A 20,292-nucleotide genomic window follows, 5' to 3' on the forward strand; every position below is an offset into this window, starting at 1 on the left:
TCAAAAGCAGAGACATTACTTTGCCAACAAAGGTCCATCTAGTCAAGGCTATGGTTTTTCCAGTGGTCACGTATGGATGTGAGAGTTGGACTGTGAAGAAAACTGAGTGCCGAAGAATTGATGCTTTTGAACTGTGGTGTTGGAGAAAACTCTTGAGAGTCCCTTGGACTGCAAGGAGATCCAACCAGTCCATTCTGAAGGAGATCAGTCCTGGGTTTTCATTGGAAGGACTGATGCTGAAGCTGAAACTCCAATACTTTGGCCACCTGATGTGAAGCACTGACTCATTGGAAAAAACCCTGATGCTGGGAAAGATTGAGGGCAGGAGGAGAAAGGGACGACAGAGGATGAGTGGCTGGATGGCATCACTGACTCAGTGGACATGAGTTTGGATAAACTCCAGGAGTTGGTGATAGACAGGGAGGCCTGGCATGCTCCGATTCATGGGGTCGCAAAGAGTCGGACACTACAGCGACTGAACTGAACTGAATGATCAGCTCTTGAGTCTCTCTCCCGTATCTGGAGTATTGCTTCCCCTTTCAGGAATAGGAGCTTCTGTTTTAGAAGCCTTTGTTGTTGTTTTAGTCTCTAAGTTGTGTCTGACTCTTTTGCAACCTCCTGGACTGACAGGCTCCTCTGTCTATGGGATTTCCCAGGCAAGAATACCAGAGTAGATTGCCGTTTCCTTCTCCAGGGGATCTTTCTGACCCAGGGATTGAACCCATGTCTCCTGCATTAGCAGGCAGATTCTTTACCACTGAGCCACCTGAGAAGCCCTTATAAGCCTTTAGGAAACACAAAATATCGGTTGATTTTGATAAAAATGAATGGGAGACTGAGATGTTATTACTTTCTTAACTTTTATTCTTTTTATTTAGTTAATGTTTTTTTTAGAATCTTTGTTATATAGTCTTAAATGCTTCCCTCTGTATTGCTGGACCACTGAACAAGTATTATTAAAATATTACTTGAACAAGTGTTATTAAACTATTAGTCTCTCTTGTATTCCATGAATTGTTCACGATGGGAAGACAAGATATGGAAGGATCACCAGATTTTTTTAGTGTTGCAGTCAGATGCTTTTTAAGTGGCATGCAGCTTATAAGTAAGTCCTGGTCAAGCAGGGTAGAGGCTCCAGTAGTGAATTTTCAATTATTTCAGATCCATTAGGATTATCACGTCTTCTGTTTGTGAAATGGCGCTCACAGTTTGAAGATGCCATGAAATCTGTTTAGTCGGCTTAGTTGCTCAGATGTGTTCGACTCTTTGCAACCCCATGGACTGTAGCCCACCAGGCTCCTCTGTCCATGGAATTCTCCAGGCAAGAATCTGGAGTGGTGGATTTCTTTAAATCTGAAAAGTATGTTAAGTGCTGCAAAGTGGGGTAGTATAAAAGTACAGCTGCCATTTCTTGGTGATAAATGATGGATATAATGTAATAAATTGTGTACTAAAAGCTGCTCGGCAGGCAGATTCTTTACCATCTGAGCCACCAGGGAAGCCCCAACTAGTGTGTCAGAATGCAGAATGCTGCATAACCTGGAAAGAGGGGGTGTGCGAAGGGGCTTTTGGGATTCTGTAATATCCTGTTTCTTTTGAGTACTGCTCATGTGTATGCATATGTTTACTTGGTTGACTTGGGTACTTCTTTATATCGTATTTAAATATGTGTTGTAGTTTATATATAAAAAAAAGACTTCAGAAAGCATCAAAAATGACAAAAGTTTGTGATTTCTTTCCTCACACTCTGATTGCTATTTATTGTAGCATTTCATAACAGATCCCCCCAAACCTTGCATATCGAATACTCTGACCAGTAGTAGTTATATACCTCATTTCATACTTCCGTTAAGAAGTATTGCACTCTTGGTTACATGTTATTTTATTTTACTTGAAAACCCTGTAGACCAGATTTATTCAAGTAATGTTAGGTTTGTAAGATTGATGATATTTGACACATGTTTGAAGAAATTTGGCTTCTTTTCTTTGATATGCAACTGTACCTTAAGAAATTCATATCAATATTTTGAGCAGAATTGAGCAAGACTTAATATTTAAAATCAAGAAACAAATGGAGCCATTTTCTGACTTTAAAGAAGTTTGTTTTCCCCCAGTTTTTGCAGTTTCCCCTCTCCCCTATTCCTTTAAGCAGACTGAAACTTTTGGCAGGTCGAAAGAAGCATGGTATAGGTTATGTGTATTTCTCCAAATTTGGGTTGTTCATGCCTGTAAGCCAGGGTGTAGGGCCTGGTGGACAGGTGAGCTGACGGGCACACTGAGAATAGCATATTTGGTGCTCCATTTGCCTGTGCCGTGTAGTCCTCTCCCCAACCCCCATTGACTGGTTTCTAGTTTTTAAAGAGCTAGTACTAAAGGCCATGTAGAGCGACACATTCTTAATGAGGATATTGTTTTGTTCATGCAAGCATTTAATTTCTCGAAGGGTTTGAAAAGCTCTTGTGTAATACAATCGTGATTGCCTGAGTTGGGTATGAATACAATGATGAGTCTGTAAAATAAGTAGACACAACTGTGTTCATCAGAGAAAGTATCATGGGGATTTGTGCCAAAGGGTGGAAGGGTCAGCTAAAGAGAGCCGATAAAGAGCTGGAAAGGGAGTGCAGCCAATGTGATGAGAAAGGAGATGCCTGTGTATTTGGCTCAACAGAAAAGGTGGCCTTGAGCAGCTGTCTGATGTGGAAATCCAAAACCCACGTATGATTAAGAAAACAAAAGACAAAGACTGATAGATGTCATTAGCAGTCATTTCCAGTGTGCTTAAATTTAAACTCAGATACGAAGTCTCCAGAGAGACCAGAGTATTGTGTAGTAAGTAACTCTTTCCATTGGCTTCTGTTTTTGCTTTGAGGAGGAAAATTTATTCCTTACAATCCCATTGTTATTTCTTAGTGTTACAGTGTATATTCTTCATTTATATTAGTGGTGAATAATAAATAAAGAATGTATTTAAAGGATCTTTAAAATGCAAAATTATTTTTAATTTTGAGAAGAGGAGCCTTTCTTTTTATGCTTCTAAGGAAGCTTGTAACTTCTGTAAGGAGAGTTGGGCAGGTTAATGTGACATCTAAGACCAGTTCAAGTTAAAACGCTATTCTTTTGGGTTCCCATAAATATACGAAAGGCTAGGCTGCCATGATGTTTTTGTAGCCCAGGCAGGTGTGCAGTATGAAGTGGATTCTAAACATGTGTGCAATGAAATAACATGGTTTCCCTATTCTCTGCACATATTAGTAATTTTCACCCATTAAGCCTTTCAATGGCATTACTGTTTTGTATACATAAAAAATAAAGCAAAAATGAAATCAAGTTTTAAATTCAAAGCTCATGGAATCTTAAGAGGGTCATTAATCATCAGTAAGATGGTCAAATAAATCTCTGAAGTGGTATTTCATATTGTATGTCCTAATGTCTTTCTGGAGAGGTTCTTATAGTCCTTTCTGAACTTCATTCAGTGTATGGTCTTTTGTGACTCTGTGTCCTTCACTGAACATAGTAGACTATTACATTTTTAGAGTGGTTTTACATTTGCAGCAAATTGGGCAGATGGCACAGACATTTCCCGTATGCCCCCAGCTCCACACGTGCACAGTCTCCCCCATTGTCAGCGTCCCTCACCAGAGTAGCGTATTTGTTGCACTTGATGAACCTGCGTTGACACAAAATTATCACTCGAGTCCATTGTTTATCTTAGGACACACTCTTGGTGTTGTACGTCACTGGGCTTCGATAAATGTATAATGGCACATATGGTTCCCAGGTGTCCCCAGTGGTAAAGAATCCGCCTGCCAGTGCAGGAGAGACAAGAGATGTGGGTTCAATCTCTGGGCCAGGAAGATCCCTTGGAGGAGGAAAATGGCAACCCACTCCAGTACTCTTGCCTGGAAAATTCCATGGACAGAAGAGCCTGGCGGGCTATAGTCCATGGGGTTGCAGAGTCAGACACGACTGAACACACATGTGTGCATGCATATTGCTGTATATCCATCATTGTAATATCATGCAGGATATTTTCACTGTCTTAAAAATCTTTTGTGCTCTGCCTGTTCTTCGCTGCCCTCCCCAACCCACACTGGCCCCCCACCCCTAGCAACCATTGGATTTCCTAGAATGTCATATAGATGGAATGATAGTATATAGCCTTCTCAGATTGGCTTATTTCATTTAATAATATCGTTTCCTCTATGTTGCTACCTAACTTTAGGATTTACTATAAAACTACAGTAATCAAGACAGTGTGATATTGGCAGAAGGACAGATAAATAGATCAACAGAACAGAATAGAAAGCCCAGAAATAAATATTTGATGAAGGAGCAAAGGTAGCATAATAGAGCAAAGATAGTCTCTTCAGCAGATGGTGCTGAGCAACTGGACATTCATAGGCATGAAACTGAATCTAGACTCAGACTATTCATCCTTCACAATAATTAACTCAAAAAGAATCACAGACCTAAATGTAGCTCAGATGGTAAAGAATCTACCTAAAATACAGGAGACCCGGGTTCAATCCTTGGGTCAGGAAGATCCTCTGGAGAAGGGAGTGGCAACCCATTCCAGTATTCTTGCCTGAGAATCCCATGGACAGAGAGCCTGGCCAGCTGCAGTCCATAGGTTTGCAATAAGTCGGACATGACTGAGCAGGCTTGCACTAAGAAAGGATTGCCTGTGGTTATGAAGATTTACCACGGTTTTGTTCCAAGCTTTAGCTTTAGTCTTCTATTCATTTCCAGTTTGTATGCAGTGCGACATCAGGGTTCAGTTTCATTTGTTTGCACGTGGATATCCAGTTGGCCCATCATCATTTGTTGAAAGGACTGTTCTTTGCCCATTGACTTGTCTTGGTAGCCTTGTTGAAAGTCAGTTGATCATAAGTGCAGACATCTGTGTTTTTCCAAAAAGGTGTGCAATCTTTTGAGTTGTTCTTTTCAAGGAAAATAAAGCAGGGTATTACAGAGAGTAGTTAAACCCTTTGTATTTCAAAATGAGTTCAGGCCTTCTCTCCACTGGGCCCCTGTTCTGCCAGAATGCCATGTAAAATTGCCATCAGTCTTTTAGTTATGGAATCATCTTCATGTTAGCGGGGCTTTTCGTGGATCTTACCTTTATTCAAATTTGTAAACTTGAGGTTTCTTAATATCCAGTTCTCTTTTACTTTGTTCACAAACATTGTAAACTTGTTAGAATTAGTCCTAGTATTGTAGAGATTTAGGTGGTGGTGGTTGTTTTCCTTCACTTTGTTTTCAAAGTTTAGCTGGAGGCAGTGGTTAATGTTTAAAGGAGTCATGCTTAGAAAGTTGGGATAGTGCTGAGAGGCTGATGGTCTGCTGATTCTAGCTGTAAAAAGTGTTTTGGAGAGCAGAAAAACTTTGCTTTCATTCCAGTACACTCTGATTCTTGAGGTCCACTGGCTTTCTAAAAACATTGACTCAAAAAGTGAAATGAAGAATTGTAAACTACATTTTCCTTAGTATTTTTTAGTATTTGGAAAGCAAATATACTTATTAGGATCTGTTGAGGCAAAACTGTTATCACAATCGAGTTATATGGTGGCTCAGATGGTAAAGAATCTGCCTGCAATGCAGGAGACCTGGGTTCAATCCCTGGGATGGGAAGATCCTCTGGAGGAAAGCATGGCAACCCACTCCAGTATTCTTGCCTGGAGAATCCCCATCGACCGAGGAGCCTGGTAGGCTACAGTCTGTGGGGTTGCAAAGAATCGGACTTGACTGAGCAACTAAGCACATGTTGACTTTAAAATTCAAGAGATTATTCACCTCTAATATAATGCCGCATTCACAGGTATTTATTTCTGGTTTTCATTTGGTTCTTTTTTTACATTACATTTTAAAAGGGGAAATTTTCTTATAGACCATGTTTATGCTCTTTTCTCCAGTTCTGAAAGTGTATGTGAAATATGTATATTTGTTGTTTAGTCACTAAGTTGTGTCCAACTCTTTGGCAGCCCCATGGACTGTAGCCTGCCAGGCTCCTTTGTCCATGGGACTTTTCAGGCAAGGATACTGGAGTGGGATGCCATTTTCCTCTTCCAGTGGATCTTCCCAACCCAGGGATCGAACCCATGTCTCCTATATTGGCAGGCAGATAAAGTACATTTTGGTATGAATTAGATGGGAGTGTAATAATGAAATCTACTATGTAAATACTGTGCAATATATATGTTAAAGTATGTTGTCTTTGTTTATATGTATACTGAGTCACTCAGCCATGTCTGAGTCTTTGCAGCCCTTTGGATTGTAGCCCACCAGGCTACTTTGTCCATGGGATTTTTCAGACAAGAATTCTGGAGTGGGTTGCCATTTTCCTCTTCCAGGGGATTTTCCTGACTCAGGGATTGAACCAACATCTCCTGTGTCTCCTGCGTTGCAGGTGGGTTGTTTACCCACTTAGCCGACAGGGAAGTCCTTTTTCCTATGGATACGTCCATAATGTGCATTCAGTGATGATAGTAACATCACAGTTACCCAGAAGCTGATTTTTCGGGAATCCAAAGTTTTCCATACACCATCCTTTAAACTCTGAAATACACAGAAAAAATTTGTTTTAACAGTGAGCAGCAAATGATAAAGCTGGTAGTACCTTGTATTTTTGTATGACATATGGACTTTCTCTTAGGATCATATCTTCTTTATAAGTTCCTCATCTTCTTTAAAAATGAAAACTCAGGAAATTCTCTGGGAGTCTAGTGGTTAGGACTTCATGCTTTCACTGCTAAGGGCCCAGATTCAGTCCCTCATCAGGGAATCGAGATCCCATAAGGCGCTCAATGTAGCCCCCCCAAAAAAAAAGAGAGAGAGAGAATAGTAAACTCAAAATTGATGGAGTTGAAGGAGTGGAAATGAAAATTAAAGGGTACCAGAAACAACAGAGACTTGTGATTGTCTAGTGGTTGTGAAAACAACAGCATTATCAGTTCAGAAATTGCTACTCAAAAGTCTTCCTGAATTCAGGGAAGCACGAATGTACAATTAAGGAAGATTTCTATTAAAAAATGGCTTTAAAATGAACACAGAAAGCCTAACCTAGAGAGTAGGCAAGCACACTATTAGAAAAATTTTCTTCAGTAGATGCCTTTTTTTTTTTGCCTATATGCCTTATAAATATTAAGGTTGGTTAATATTTAGGTACATTGTTTATTCAGCATTTTTATTAAGCTGTTTGTCAGGTATTATTTAAGGCAGTAGAGCTTTAGCTGTGAACAAAAGACACAAACGCTTGATCTTTATCAAGTGGGAGGAAGATAGAAAATAAAGCGAAAAGATAGTAAGTATATTACTGAACATATAAACTATTTTTATTTTTGACAGTACAAGTCAAAGTAGTTAATTACTGTTCATGCCTTGATGGCTTCCTTCCTCTCAGGATCAGTACTAGACCGAGGCTTTCTGCTGGGGCAGAGATTTTCAGGTGTGCTGTTCATGCTATTCCAATCATGCTGTTTTTTCCAGTTACGCTCATGTGTTTCGTGCAGTTTGGCTGTTTTTTTTTTTTTTTTTTTTGCCATGGTAAGAAAAGTTATTTTTTTATAAAAACCTGTCTCATTATATTAATTCAGATTCCAAATAGAGCCCCAAACTATGAAACGGATAACCTCAGTTTGATCTTCTAGCGCCCAGCATTTTTGGCACCAGGGACTGGTTTCATGGAAGACAATTTTTCCACGAACTGGGGAGAGGGGATGGTTTTAGGATGATTTAAGCACACTGCACTTATTGTGCACTTTGTTTCTATTATTATTACATCAGCTCCACCTCCGATCATCAGGCATTAGATCCCGGAGGTTGGGGGCCCTTGCTCTAGTGTACATTTTAGAGAAAAGTGTTTGTGAAATATTAATGAGATACTTGTGGAATGATAGACCTCAGGTTCTTTAGGTTAGGCTTTTGATGTCCTTTGATTCTCCAGTCTCCTTTGAGTAGTCCTTTAAAAGCAGTTCTGTGAGCCACTGAAATATTGTCCTGTGTAGCTGATGGATGAGGACATTCTGCCCAGAGACCTTATTGGCGTAGTCAGGAGGGGAGATGAGAGCCTCAAGGATGACACGTACCACTTACTTGAATGAATTGTGTTGTGTCTTGTTCAGTGGAGTTCAGGAAGATGGCATTGGTGTTTCCATGGTGTGGGTGTCCACTGTCGGGAATATGGGATTACTTTTTTTTAGGAAAAGAACCGCAAAATAATCCTTTTTACCAGTTTGTTATTGGCTTGGCTGAAAGCAAGAAGAATGAAGTTGGATGCTTAAAGGAAATGCTCAGGATTGTGTAAATTAGTTCCCCAGCATCTGCTCATGCACCCTTTGTGAATTTCTTCTCCCCATTGGCCCCATACCTAACTTACTTCTTCTACCTCCTTCCTTCATATTTATGTCATTTCATTTAAGGTGTACATCTTCCTTTTCTTTGCCCTTAAATTCCAGAGTCAATTGTATCCTTTTCTTTCTTCTTCAGATGATTTTGCTAGACTTTTGAAACTGTAGGGTTATGAACTTTACATGGTTCTTCTTGGCTTCTCTCTCTTATTCTAGGAGTAACTAAAAATGCCCAATTTTTGCAAAGAGCGAATACCAGTTCTTCCCAGATTTGTTTCTTATTGGAACAGAGTCAAAAGCCAAAGGAAACTATCGAGGAGGAAAAAAAAGGAACCTTTTTGAGCTATTAAAATAATAGCTAGGTTATGAGAATTTTAAGTGAGATTTGGGGAAAAAAAGCACTTGATTTTTCTGGTTTTATGGCATCAAAATATGATGTACCAACAGAAAATTTATTCAGAAATTTCTTAATATTGCCCTTTGATAAATTTCAGGCTGCTACCCTTGTCCTGGACCCAACATGAATCCTGTTGCTCTTGGGAGTCGCTGGCTTGCTTATGCAGAAAACAAGGTAAGCAGAGCCCATGTTGGAATATTTGTTATGGAGCAAGTGTTGAGTTTTCCAAAGGTAATTCACAACTAGTAATGAATGTGTACCTTACTAGTTTGGTTTTGTTTTAATTGGGCACCACAAAATTGTCCAATAAACTGTACCCATGTACTCTCAACTCAGCTTGTCCTCTGAGCCATTTCAGAGTAAGTTGCATATATCTCAGTGCCTCCAAAATACTTGTTATCAGCCAATTTAATGTTGATAAATTACTTTTATCTGTTATACTGTCCCTGTTCCAATCTTGTCAATTAACCCTATCTTGTCATTTGTAAAAAGCTTCTTTCTTGTGGTGCAGCCTCAGGTCTAGGATCAGGTATTATATTTTGTAGGAGTGTCCCTTTCTTGCTTTGTCTTTTACAAGATTGGTAACAACCCTCTACCTCTGCCCCTTATTCTTTTTATTTTAATAGAATGATTTTTCTTTTGAGCTTTTTGATGTTTTCTCTTGATTATAACCGGGTTCTGTATTTCTGGCTGGAACAGTGCGCGGGGGTTGTTCTGTAATTCCCACAGCATCACATCTGGAGGTACACGATACACATCTGTTCCTTGTTGGTGATGCTAATTTTGTCAGGGTCTTGTCCAATTTCCATACTGAATAATCACTGTTTCTTTCCTCTTGTTAACCAATAGATAATTTGGAAAGAGCAGGCTTACATCCTACTTTTCATCAAAATCTTAGCCTTACCTAAGCTTAGCACCCATCGATGATTCTTGCGTGAATTTTCATCAAAATCTTAGCCTTACCTAAGCTTAGCACCCATCGATGATTCTTGCGTGAATCAGTCTTTCCTACAAATATTCCAAGTCAATGATTTTCCAGTTCCACTCTACACCAGTAGGTATTTGGCTCTTTATTATAATCAAGAACTTCCCCATCTTTAAAAAAGTCTTACTGTATTTGTATTTTTGATATGGGCTCATGGATTCCTTTTTTTTTCAGTAGTTTTTAATATTTTTCTGTCTGTAATTATTTTGGCTTTCAGATTATCCCAGAGTCAATCAAAAGAGCCTCTTTAGTCTGCTTCTTGTGACATTGTGTTGTGGCTTCATCAAAATTAAAAAAGAAATACTCTTTCCTTGCTCACTATCATAAATCTTTGTACTTGCCCTGTCTCAAGCCTGGAATTCTCTGATTTTACTGGTTCTTTTAAATTGACAGTGATATCAGATACCTAAACTTTGTCCAGTAGACGTACTTACTGTTTCTGGGGTCTTTTTGCTTCTAGACTCTTTCAGTGGACAGAGTTCACAAACAGGCATGTTATACACCCAAACATACTTCTATATATACACATAAATAGGCAAATATACATAGATGCATATTTGTGCACCCATGTATTTCCATATATACATAATACATTTTGGAAATGAAGAGTTCACATTGGCATTTCCACAGGATTCTCTCTGTTTGTTCCCCATTTCCTATTTATATGTCCTTTGTTTCAGATAGGAGACTGTGACATCAGCACGTTTTCTTCATCTCTTCAGTTCTGTAATACAAAAAGGAATTGTAGAATTGCTTGCTCACACTGCTACAAAAATCAAACCAACTAAAAAGAGTTCAGGATTTTTTTTGCAATTCTCTCTACTTTATTACTTCCTAAGACTGAAGATATAAGATCAAATACTGTGTTCATAGGTTGAGTTAGTTTGTTCTTTGTCCCTTTTTTTTTGCATTCCTCCATTGTTGTTACATTGTATTACTCAATTATGATTGTGTACCAAATAATACATAGTGTATAAATAATCTATTATTTGGTAGGTAATTGTGTATTTTTTGTTTATATTTTATTTATATGCTTATATATTTTATCATGTGTTTGATATATTTATTTTTTTCTTTCCTAAAAGATAACATTTTATATGTGTGTGTGTGTGTATATAGATATATATGTTCTTTTGTACACTGCTTTTTTCACTCACCAGTATTTCCTAGAATTTAGTCGTGATAAGAGTTTTGCACTACAGAAATTTCTGATTTATCTTTCATTTTGATGTACCTCAGATGCAAATATAATTTTTGCAGTGGGTCTCAGTTTTAAACAGAGTTCTGACTTAGTTATGTTTATGTAGAAATGCTAACTCAGATTTAGTTGAATTGAAGAGGTAATAGTATGGCTTCTTTTCCTTGATTATTTTAATTAGCTGAGACTGGGAGAAGATGGTAGTGTTTCTAAGATAATGTCTTTCCTTGCATGTCCTGCAGGAGGCAGCAGAGGGATAATTTTTATAATTCTTCAAATGTGTATTTGTGAATGAATGAATGAATGAGTGAGTGGGTGAATGAGGGAGATTCTTTTCATTAGCTAAAATGAGCACCTTTCAGACTCTCTCTTTTCCCATGTGTGGAACTATATTTACCAATTACCTGTGATTCGGGAAATACCTCACCACTCTTGTTTTAAGGGATTGTTTCTTTTTAATGTCAGAGATGAAGAAAATTTTGATTTTAAAATAAAAGAATAAAAGTTCACACATTAGTTTTTATCAGGTGGGTGGTTTTAAATTATCTAAGGCTTTTTTTTTTTTTTTGTATTTTGGGAGAGGAAGATTTTGATTTCTATAGGCTTTTAATAATTCATATCACAGTGTGGAGTTATTCTAATAGTCTATTGCCATTTTATTTGAAAACCTTTCGGTATAAAAATATGGCTAATAATTTTTATATTTAGCTTTCTTTTTTTTTTTAAGCCTAAATTTGGAGAGTGTAAGGGCAGTGGAGGCTTTAGTCCTGGTTTATTGCTCAACACATGAGAGAATCATGCATTGAAACTAGTGATTCATTTTGAAAATTGGCAAGTTACTTATTTACATCAGACATGAATAAGGACATGTCTCTTTCCTTCTGATGTTAAAACTAGTGAGCCCTCTGAAGTGGACAGCTATTATATGTGTCATAGTTGATTTATGCACAATTTCTGCCGCTTTCCCACAAACACAATCGAAAATGGAAATATGGCACACTCTTTTGTCTGTTTTTTAAAGTTTCCTTTTGCTGTCTTTATGTAGGAATTAAAAGGACAAAACCTCCAATTTGCTAGCATGTTAAATATTTAATGTTAGGAAGTTGTGGCTAAGTCCTTTGATTATGTTTCTAAAATTTATTTGTGGAAAGTCTGCCAGATCTCAAATCCTACCATTTCAGTTTATAAATTCTTAAAGACTATTCATCTTGTAATTAAAAATCGTATTTGAGCATGAAACTGCCTGAGTAGCACCGATAGATTATAAAAAGGGGTAAAAGTGTCTCAGCAGGGCTTTTAGCTGTTTGTCGAAAAAGGGCTCATGCAAATATTCCCACCCATCACCACCATTCTATGTGGTAAATAAGCTCTGTCCTAAGAGCCTGTAGAGTTAAACAGTGGAACAGAATGGTCACTCTCTCTCTCTTTGCAGTTGATTCGATGTCATCAGTCCCGTGGTGGAGCCTGTGGAGACAACATTCAGTCTTACACCGCCACAGTCATTAGTGCTGCTAAAGTGAGTAGCCTGCAGTCTCTGGGAGGTTTGATTACGTGGAGTAATTATCCCATTTCTCTCCTGAATTGTATGAGATTTTCCCTTCCCTTTTCACTCACAAGTGTCGAACAAATTTAGGAAGTAAGTCAGAATTATTTTGTCACCTGAGAATTGGTGCCTAAATGATTAGGTATTTAATCTCTTAAGGTTCCTAAATCACACTTTATTTTCTCTTGTAATGATTTTAAGGTTTGCGTTTGTCCAGTTTAAGATATTTATGTCTGTTTGCTAGGTCGAAGTCTATAATCTAATTACTTTGGAAAGAAGCTTTGCATATTTTAAGTAGTGACTTCTGGATTCTGTGTGTGTGTGTGTGTGTGTGTGTGTGTGATTTGAATCATTCTACCCATACTGACATCCCTTTGCATTTTTGAACATTTATGAATCTTCTTGACACAAAAAGAATATTAGTCATTAAGAAAACTTGAGTGAAGGCCCTGGTGCATTCAAAGACCCTTTCATGTCACAGAGCTGCCCCCTGCATGTTTGTCAAGTGAGTTCTTTTTGTGTATGCGCGAGGGTTCATTTTGATGATGGCTCGTAAACTTTATGCTGATTATAAGGTATCCTTATAATCACCGTTCTTTTGAATTGTGAAGTATACAACAAAACAGTTCTAATAATAGGGATGACATCGTGAATCTGAATGACAGCATGTAATAGAAAGCACAACTATTCAGAGAAGAACAACCGTTTAAAACAAACCACAGGGAGGGAATCAAAGGTCACACTGTTTTATGTAAAACAAATACAGAAATACTTCAAGATTGATCGCAAATGCTTCCATGATGGGATTTGATGAGAGAAGCGTTACGTATTTTTCAGTCAAAGGAAAATACTGAATGGCTTTTTGCTTACAGCAGCGTATATTAGATTTCAGAATCTCTGTAAGAATGGCTTACTTTTCTCTTTTGGGTATGAAAAAGTTATGATGGTTAGCTCAGTGAAGAGAAATCTGAAACAGTAAAGGCAGCGTCGGTGTTATTTAGTTAATTTACAATATACCAATGAGATATAGTTCTCAAGTATTCAATTTCTTTCTGACTTATCTGCGTCACACAATTTGGTCAGGATAGCTCACTGTATTGTTATTCTGAATAATTTTTAGTTGTGTGACCAGCGATAATTTTCCAGCTCTTCTTTGGTATAATTGTGTGTTTGTGTGCCTACTTAAAAGGAAAGTGACCTACTTCATTCAGTAACTGTTTAGCTGTTTATCTGTTAGATGAAAATAGACTTACTGGAACGAGGCTAGACTTGATGTGCTTTGAAAAAAAGCAAGTCCAAACTCCCTAATTTTCTAAACCACAATATTGTGACCGGTGAGGAACGCACTCATGTCTTCCACACTGAACCTCCACGAAACTGTGCTGATGACAGCTCCTTAATGGGCCATTAGTCACCAGTGCAGTTGGTGTTGATTGCAATTCCTTGTTACCTCTGACAATAGAGAAGTTTCTGCCATTAACTCCTAAATAAAGTGATTAATGTTTAATTTTTCTTTTAACTACTTTACCCTGATTTTAGTGCTTATTCATGTTCTTGCTTATACATTTATAAAATGAAGGAAAAAAATATAGCCATGAATGCAAAAGTCACTCGTTTCTTGCTAGTCTTAACACGTCCTGTCATATATTGAACCCTGCTCTTTTAACTCATATTTAGCTTAAATTTCATGAAATATTTTAAAAACATTTTTCTTATAGTTATATAATTTTTTTCTGTGCATTTATGGATTCCTGAATTAGATGACATGAATATTTTGAGATTTCTTTGAAAATACTGTTGAATTGTTTTCCTAAAATGTTATCAGATCTGGAATGATTCTTCATTTCACAAAGTGTGGATATTTTATATGGGAAAGATTGGAAAGTTGGGATGATTTTTCCCCCAAATGTAATTTCTTCTAGTAAGTTACTCAGTATTAGTAACTGTGGGTAAATTAACCTTCTGAGATATAAGCAGTTCTAGTTTTCCATGGTAAGAACATAAACATTACTGCAATAATTAAGCAGTATAATTTGAAATTTATTATTTTACATTTTCTACATGATAATTCCTGTACTTTGTTGTTTAAGTGGGTATAAAAACTTTACTAAGTAAAACTAAAGATATCTTCAAATCTAGAAACTTTCACCAGAGAATTCTATCTAATGTTTGCAGATGACCAATGGCATAGATAAATAATAAAGATTTACTGTTTAGCACAGGGAACTATATTGAATATCTTATAATAACCTATCATGGAAAATAACCTGAAAAATGTGTATATGTATAACTAAATCACTTTGCTTTACACCTGAAACTAACACAGTATTGTAAATCAACTATACTTCAGTTAGAAAAAGAATAAACAATGGCAATATTGCAAAGACTCATAGAATAAAAAGGTCAGATTATGCCTAATCTTGTTTCATAATGCAAGATCACCTTGATGTTGAAACTTAACAAGAGTGTTATGAAAAAGGAAAGCTACAGTCCTGTCTTACTCATTAAATCATTAACATAGATATGAAAAATCCTAAATAAAATATTAGCAGAAAAAAAATTACACAGAGGGGTAATGTGTCACAATTCATTTGGGATAATTCCACAATATAAGACTGGTTTATTACTCAGAATCAGTGGGTCTCATTGCCACATTAACATAATAAAGGAGAAAATGATAAAAATTACCTCAATCTATGTACCAAAAGGGGTTGATGAAATCGAACATGTGTGTATTGGTAAAACATTTTAGTAAATACTGATAGTCTTTCGTTCTCATGAATTCAATTTTTGTCAAATTGCCAAACTGTTTAAACACAGTAAACACCCTCTGTTTCTGATCATTCCATTATCTGGCTCCATTTTTGTTGTGTTTTTGTTGTTTACTTTTTCTCTTAGTTCTCATTTATGATGTCTTGACTCTTTGTTTGCTAAAATATATTTAAAAGATCTTTAGAAAAAGTTTTTAGTTTGAGATGATATCAGAGTTCTGTGACGCTCTCAGGCTTGGATCATCTTTATCCAATTTCATGGATTGAAAGTACTTAAATTATTTAAATAGAGGTCACCTGAAATAGCTGTGGGATCCTGATTAGTACAGGTTCACTCTTATTTCTGTTGTGTGTCCCTTTATATTTCACCATGAAGCATGCAGGGAAAGCAGGACATGACAGCCTAGGTCCCACCACAGGTCTATCAGAAGCACTGCTCAGTCTCTTAGTTGTTCTTGAGTCACTCAGTCATGTCCGACTCTTGAGAGTCCGTGGACTGTAGCCCGCCAGGCTCCTCTGTCCATGGAATTCTCCTGGCAAGAATACTGGAGTGGGTTGTCATGCCCTCCTCCAAGGGATCTTCCCTACTCAAGGATGGAACTTGTGTCTCTTGTGTCTCCTGCATTGCAGGTGGATTCTTTGGTGCTGAGCCACTGGGGAAGCCCATTATCCAGTGCATTTAGGCCTAAATACCAGCTCACATAGCTGAATTTCCCTGTTCTCTTGGATTTGGACCTGATAACTCATCACTGTTTTGTTAAATATTCAGTACCTTCAAGCAGAGTTAAAAAAAAAAAAGACTCTAGTTTTCCTGCTTGTTTTCATTGGTAGGATTGATCTGATTTACCTAGCCTATCATATTGAAAATAGAAAATAAAATTTATTATTATTATTCTTACCATTTGAATAATTTCTAGGTAATATGATATTTGTTGAGCTGTAACATGAAAAAATATTTAAAAGCCGTGGTGTATGTGCGCCTTAAGAAAATACTAAGTCACTTTCTCTGACAAAAGTAGTCATTGATATTTTTCTCTCTGACGACAGCTTCTTAATGTGGCTTCATAGAGGTTACCTCTTTGTTATATAGAAGGGTTAGTTATTAAACTTTTAATTCTTTTTGATGTCTCATATTACAAATGTAAATATAAATTGTATTAATTGTATATGTGCTTGGATTGTTTTCAAGGAAATAATATTTTTTTTCCCTCCCTGGATTTTTAAATAGCACTTAAAATTCATCCTTCCAAATAATTTATTTGACTTTCCTTATAAAGAATATAATAATAATAAATTCTCTGAGGTCATGTTGAAAGAAAAATTTTAATATTGAAATTGTTCAAATTGGATTATTTTGAAACATTTATTAAATCTTGGTCCATATATTTCTAGTTACCCTGCAACTGTCCTATTTGAGTTTTCCTCTTAATGTGTTTTAAACCCAGCGTGGTGAATTGATTTAATAAAAATGCCTCTGCTTTCTGTGTTATCTGATAACTTCTTAGGACAACTAACAGCTTTTGTGAGAGCAACACCATTAGTCCTAATGGATAAGGAGGACAACTGATACGGCCTGAGAAAGGTTAAAGATGACTAGTGACCTTTGGCAAATCTCTGTGCAATAGAACAGAATCAGTACCATGTTCATTTGAAGTTTTGGTCACAGTAGATTATCTGACACATACATTATAGTCTTAGGTTCAGCGCTTTACAGTCCAGATTAGTTCTGTGAGTATTCTTGTAATATTCTTCAGATTGTGAGGACAGTAGTGCTCATTGGTACGTGTGATTCTAACATGGAAACAAACTTCTCCCCAAGGTAAAGGTCCTTACTAATGTGGAAAGCTTTCAGTACCCCTCTTCTACACCCTAAGGCCTTATTTTGAAAGTTAATGAGCTATGAGAGTACTGTCCTGTCACTTACTATACAAAGTACAGATCTGAGGCTGTTAAGTTTGGGCTTTAGATTTTGGTCCACTAATAAGGTGCCACCAGTAGGCCTGAGTTTTTTTGGGGGGTGAGAAACATCATTAACTCCTCCTGTAATACTTTATTCACCTTTGACTATGGAACGTACTACTTTGTTTTCCCCCTCTTTCTGGAGTTTTTTTCCCCCCAGTTCTCTTGTATTAACTGTTCCCTTTATCTTGTGGTTGCTTTGGGTACATTACTTCCCACTTTCTGTGTGCTCCAGTTATTTTAGTTTTATTCCTTTTCATTGGTATGAGAGCATGAAATAATAAGCTCAAGGGCAAATGGGGAGTGTATACAATCCAAGACGTTAAACCTGAAAGGCATTCCTTTGATAAAGGGGATAGCTCCCTTGAAGTGGGAGCATCTCCATTAGCATTAATGGAGCGAGGCCATCGGCCGAGGCATCTCAGAGGTTAATCAGGCTTCCTGGCGGCCTTTGACATCGATACACTGTGGCGCCTGGTGTTGTTGGTCCTCTGGAGGCTTTCTGGACAACACTCTAACAGACTTGGTGTAAGTCATTTCTTGTGAATTATTGAAACAAATGTTTGGCTGCTAATTGAAGAACACCAATGTGTTTTCTAATCACTGCAGTTTGAGTTTTTAGCACTAAACAAAACTGTTACAATTGATTTGTGGCTTTTTCTTGGTTTCAGTCAGCTGTAAGTTATATCATTTTGCTTGAATTCTGCAAATGGCTTTGCTGGTCATTTTATTTAAGTATTTATTAGGAAACACTATGAGAGTCTTTATTTTTCCTTTTTTCCTTCCCGGTATACATTTGTGTTCTGAATTCATCAAGTGTGAGATCACAAGTAGTATCAGGAAGAGATTACAGGGCATTACTGGATAGTGGTTTGGAGCAAGTACTGGTTTTGAGTTCTGGCTTTGTTATTGACTGGCTGTTTGAACTGCCATTTTCCCTAACTTCTGTAGCCTCAGTTTTCTCTTCTATAAACCCGAGGTGTTTGAGGTGTTTGAGGAAACCTATCTACATCTTTGTTAAAGAGCCTTGACCAATTCGAGTTCATAATAAAGGTTCCATGGAATATATTAATAGCTACAGTAAAATATACATATATTATGTGCATTTCCTTTTTTTAAGTTCCATCTTATTGTTGCTTAAATTATATTTAGGCCTTTATAAACAACCTTCTTTGCCTATCATTTGTAAATTAATATTTGATATGCTGTGGAAGCAATATACTTCTTAAAATTTAGATGCAGCATATGTCAGAATATAGGTGCATAATTATTTTAAAAGAGCAAGTCACATTATTGAAGATTAATTTAAAGTATCTTAATAAAAACTTTTCCTCACAATAATGAGGATGTGTCTGTTATATTGTACATAATTTTTGATATGTCCATGTAGACTGGACAGTTTATTTTGGCTTTAATGGTTAGATCTAATGTGTATGAATCATACAGCTTTCTCTTTGTTTTTGCTTTCTTTCCTTTCAGAGAATAAGAAAAACTCCCATTACTTAACATGATTGTTTGTTAATGGTTATGAGAATAATCAGATGAAATTCACATAAAAGAGAACATACAGATGAGTTAGTTTTTTTATCTATTTGTTTTGAATGAAATGGAACTAAAATTAATTATGAAACATGTCTTTAATTGAAATAATATATTAGAAATATTGCATTAAATTGTTTTCTGTTTCTGGAGAGAAAAGAACCCTTTTAACTAATTTTATGACATTTCATTCATGTAGTAATTGAAGTATCTTAGATGGAGTCTGCATTACCTACATACCAAATCTTGATGTACAGTATTATATAGCATCATGTTATAGATTTAAATGAGAAAGTCGTTTTCACGTATGGATTCTATCTGTAGCTTAGTCTTTTTTATGCTAAAAAGTAGACTGAAAATTAGGTGTATACAGTTAAAAAAAATAGAATATCACATAGTTCCTATTTCTTAATATTTCACATATTTTAAGTTACATGCACTGAGGAGAGTGAAAAAATATTTTTAATAAAAATAGAATTGTATTCTCATGTGAAACAAACTCTGTAATTATTTACCTATGGCCTAATTCTCACCATGCTGACTTGGGGGTACCTACTGATACCATTTACTCAACCTAGTGCTAATTTTCTAACTAAAATTTAAGATTGTGTAAAAAGTCAGACAATTTCTGTGACAGTGCACTGCTACATATGAGCTTATTAGAAAATAAAGAATTTAATCTGAATTATCAAAACACATATTTCTATTTAGAATCCAAGTATTGATGCAAAATGATACATTTACCTTTCATTGTTTAGACACTGAAAACTGGCTTGACAATGGTTGGGAAAGTGGTGACCCAGCTGACGGGCACGCTCCCTTCAGGTGTGACGGAAGATGATGTTGCCATCCATAGTAATTCACGGCGGAGTCCTCTGGTCCCAGGAATCATCACAGTAATTGACACTGAAACAGTTGGAGAGGGCCAGGTAAGAGTTTGTGATGCCTGTAATGTTCATTCTGTGCAGAGGATGGAGCAATTAAGAATATCATTTGGGATCAAGATTGTACAAAGTGTGTTTGGCCTCAGAGATGTGTTAATTTGGAATTGTAGAAAGTTAAGGTTATTTCAGGTTAGAATTTTGTTTGTTTTTTTCAAAAAATGATGAGTAATTATTGTACAACAGAGAATATAGCCAATATTTTGTAATAATTATAAATGGCATGCGTGTGTGCTAAGTTACTTCAGTCATGTCTGTCTCTTTGCAACCGTAGGTAGCCTTCCAGGTTCCTTTGTCCATGGGAGTCTCCAGGAAGGAATATTAGAGTGGGTTGCTATTTTCTTCTCCAGGGGATCTTCCCAACACAGGACTCTAACCCACGTCTCTTATGTCTCCTGCATCGGCAGGCAGATTCTTTACCACTAGCACCATCGAGGAAGCCCCATAAGTGGCATTATTGTTATTGTTCAGTCACTAAGTCGTGTCCTACTTTTTGCAACCCTGTGGACTGTAGCTCACCAGGCTCCTCTGTCCATGGGATTCTCCAGGCAAGAATACTGGAGTGGGTTACCATTTCCTCCTCTAGGGGATCTTCTGGACCTAGGAATTGTACC

At 36.9% G+C, this 20,292-nt stretch overlaps 1 protein-coding gene across 6 annotated transcripts in view; it reads left to right on the forward strand.

Moving 5' to 3' along the window:
- BCAS3 (breast carcinoma amplified sequence 3) overlaps positions 1 to 20,292 on the forward strand; it is a 591,772-nt gene that overhangs the window by 147,214 nt on the left and 424,266 nt on the right. For all 6 annotated transcript variants that reach the window (XM_010861584.1, XM_010861585.1, XM_010861586.1 and 3 more), the window contains exons 10-12: positions 8,840 to 8,916; positions 12,358 to 12,441; positions 19,496 to 19,666. In XM_010861584.1, the coding sequence (XP_010859886.1) occupies positions 8,840 to 8,916; positions 12,358 to 12,441; positions 19,496 to 19,666 (332 nt within the window). The remainder of the gene's footprint in view (positions 1 to 8,839; positions 8,917 to 12,357; positions 12,442 to 19,495; positions 19,667 to 20,292) is intronic.

The sequence above is a fragment of the Bison bison genome, unplaced genomic scaffold (genome assembly GCF_000754665.1).
Source record: "Bison bison bison isolate TAMUID 2011002044 unplaced genomic scaffold, Bison_UMD1.0 scf7180017864472, whole genome shotgun sequence".
NCBI lineage: Eukaryota > Metazoa > Chordata > Mammalia > Artiodactyla > Bovidae > Bison > Bison bison.